This window comes from Coccinella septempunctata, chromosome 5, assembly GCF_907165205.1.
Source record: "Coccinella septempunctata chromosome 5, icCocSept1.1, whole genome shotgun sequence".
NCBI classification, from domain to species: domain Eukaryota; kingdom Metazoa; phylum Arthropoda; class Insecta; order Coleoptera; family Coccinellidae; genus Coccinella; species Coccinella septempunctata.
This window is the reverse complement of record NC_058193.1, coordinates 11,739,757-11,742,919: the sequence shown is the minus strand read 5'-3', so window position 1 is coordinate 11,742,919 and position 3,163 is coordinate 11,739,757. Positions and strand designations below refer to the sequence as shown.

The 3,163-nt window shown below is 43.9% G+C and overlaps 1 protein-coding gene across 1 annotated transcript; it reads left to right on the top strand.

The window, feature by feature from the left end:
- Positions 1-883: 883 nt before the first annotated feature.
- Positions 884-2,890, top strand: LOC123314004. The gene is made up of 2 exons (XM_044899115.1): positions 884-1,798; positions 1,937-2,890. The coding sequence occupies exons 1-2, from the start codon at positions 884-886 to the stop codon at positions 2,888-2,890; spliced, it is 1,869 nt and encodes a 622-aa protein (XP_044755050.1).
- The last annotated feature ends 273 nt before the right edge of the window (positions 2,891-3,163 follow it).

Below are 3,163 nucleotides of genomic sequence, written 5' to 3'. Positions count from 1 at the left end.
CACGATGATTTCAGGGACTTCCTCTTTATACTACGATATGTCTCCCTACACTAGTATATGTCTCCCTACACTAGGATATGCCTCCCTACACTAGGAGATGTCTCCCTACACTAGGAGATGTCTCCCTACACTAGGACCCTGTCGATACGAAAGAACGTAAGAACTTAATCCTCACCATATAAGGAAGAATGAGTGACAAACATTGTATCACAAAAGATGGTTTTATACATACCCAGTTCTTCGGGGGGAACTATTCAAATCTAACGTGAATCCACCAAATCTTTCCAAGCTCGAATATGCAATTAGACAACCAGAACCTCGGTTCTATCACAATCAACGTAGGATGCTCTCAACTAATGCTTCCAATCAACGAATTTCACGGCAATAGCTGGTAATGGAGAGAAAATAACACACAATAAGGAATTTGCAGAACAACGTACGACGAACATACCTTTATGAAGAAAAACTTCACGTGCCACAGCGAAGAAAACTCTCGATCAATCCTCCTTAAGGAGATACGCCAATATAGAATCCAAATAAACCAGTTCGGCAGGAGATCACACAGATATCCGAAGATTAATCCCACAAATGGACGATTTTAATTATCGAAAACTCCAGAAATTCCTGATGGATACCTCCAAACTTACAAAATGGCTAATCACATAGAAAACTCATCTGACGCTGTCTAACCTTCAAAATTCTGTGAGCACGGAAAACTAAACTAAAACGTCAAGATCTAACCCCACTTGACCGGTAGCGGTAAAATAACAGTAGGCCGATCGCCCCACATCGACATAACCTGCAAATTCAATTCGTACCGTATTTATTGATGGTATTTGAAACCGTTACACCATCTTCATCCCCGTGGAGTTCACCGATAGTAATGGTCAAGAAAAAGGATGGTAAACCCCGATTTTGTATAGATTTCCGAATTGTTAACAATGTCTCCGTTAAAGATGCCTATCCGTTGCCTTATATTTCAGGAATTTTAGACAAGTTGAGAAAAGCCAAGTATATATCCACTATTGATTTGAAACAGGGTTATTGGCAGGTACCGTTAGCCCCCGAGAGTCGACCGATCACCGCATTTACCGTCCCTGGCCGTGGGCTGTTCCAGTTCAAAGTAATGGCTTTTGGTCTGCATTCCGCACCGGCATCCTTTCAACGTCTTTTAGACCGAGTTATTGGCCCTGAGATGGAACCATATGCATTTGCGTACTTGGATGACATAGTAGTTCTTGGAGAGACATTGGACGAACATCTTGACAACCTAAGGAAAGTTTTCCACCGCCTCAGGGAGGCCAACCTGCAATTAAATCCGGAAAAATGTGAGTTTGTAAGAAAATCATTGAAATATCTGGGACATGTAGTAACCGAGGACGGCATTTGTACCGATCCTGATAAGATTTCAGCCATAAATGAGATGCCTGCACCGAAATCCGTACGAGAATTGAGTTTCCTTGGTGTTGCTTCATGGTACCGAAGATTCATCGAAGACTTCTCCAAAGTTGTGACTCCGTTGACCGCATTACTCAAGAAGAAGCAAACCTGGAAATGGGAGACCGCCAAACAGACCGCTTTTGAGACCCTGAAACAGAAATTGACCCACTCACCGGTATTGGCCTGTCCGGACTTTTCAAAACCGTTCGTCCTTCAAACCGATGCATCCGATGCAGGACTGGGAGCTGCCCTGACACAGACCGTTGATGGACAGGAAAAAGTAATCGCTTATGCTAGCAGGACCTTGTCAGGTCCAGAGAAAAATTACTCTGTTACAGAAAAGGAATGTCTGGCAATAGTTTGGAGCATTGACAAGCTGCGTCCGTATCTAGAAGGCTACCGTTTCACCGTTATAACCGACCACATGAGCTTGCGATGGCTGCAATCTATCAAGTCTCCCACCGGAAGAATTGCGTGATGGGGCATATTTCTACAGCAATACGACAGTCTATCCAGAAATCCGTTACCGACCACCGAGACTATATGTCTGACCGAGGAGACAGTAAGTTGTAAATGGTACCGAAAGAAATTGGCTGAGGTAAGAGCGAGTCCCGCAGCGTTTCCCGATTACAGTATTGTGTCCGGAAAATTATACCGCCATTTTTGGGATGCTGATGATTTTACCGAGCCTGAATTCCGCAGTCCTTGGAAGCTATGCGTTCCAAAGGACGACCGAATAGATATTTTACAGGAAAACCACGACCGACCGACCGCTGGACACCTGGGGATAGCGAAAACCATAACCCGTATAGCCCGAAATTACTATTGGCCAGGAATGTTCAAGGAAATAGCCCGATATGTCCGTAAATGTGGTACGTGTCAGAGATACAAAGTTCCGCAACAGAAACCCCCTGGAAAAATGCATCCGTATGTGGTAAGAGAACCTTGGGATACCGTTAGCACCGATATTGTGGGACCGCTTCCTCGTTCGAGAAAGGGAAATTGTTATTTAGTTGTGATGCAGGACCGATTTTCGAAATGGGTGGAGGCCAGGCCCCTGAGAAGAGCAACCGCAAATGGTGTGTACCAGGCTTTATATGAGGATGTAATCCTGAAGTTTGGATGCCCGAAAACCGTGGTCAGTGATAATGGTTCACAATATGATAGCCGATTGTTCAAGGGAAGTCTGCGAGACCTTGGGATCCGACATTGTTTAGCACCAGTATATTCTCCCCAATGTAACCCCGTAGAAAGAGTCAATCGTACCCTCAAAACAATGATAGCCCAGTTCTGTGAAAAGGATCAGCGTACCTGGGATGAGCATCTGAAGGAATTGACATTCGCAATAAACTCTGCAAGGCAGGAGTCGACCGGATACACCCCAGCGTTCCTGAATTTTGGTAGGGAGATGCCGTTTTATTTTTCTTGCACACGGCAGAGGGGAGTGTGACGAACCAGATTTTGCTCCGCCACAAAAATAAATTTTTCAACCGATACTTGCATAATAATGCCTGATAACCGAAATATTTTTGAAGAAAACCGTAATACTGTCATAGGGGGTGTACCGATAACAATAGTTGTGTGTTAGATTGAAAGGAGCCTTACCGATAATTGTTAGTTCATAGCTTTCCACCGGTCAGTCCATGTTAGTAGGAAAGACCGTATCTCTTATGTTTTCAGAAATAATTTATTTTAATAATTCTTTTCGTTCTACCATTTTTTG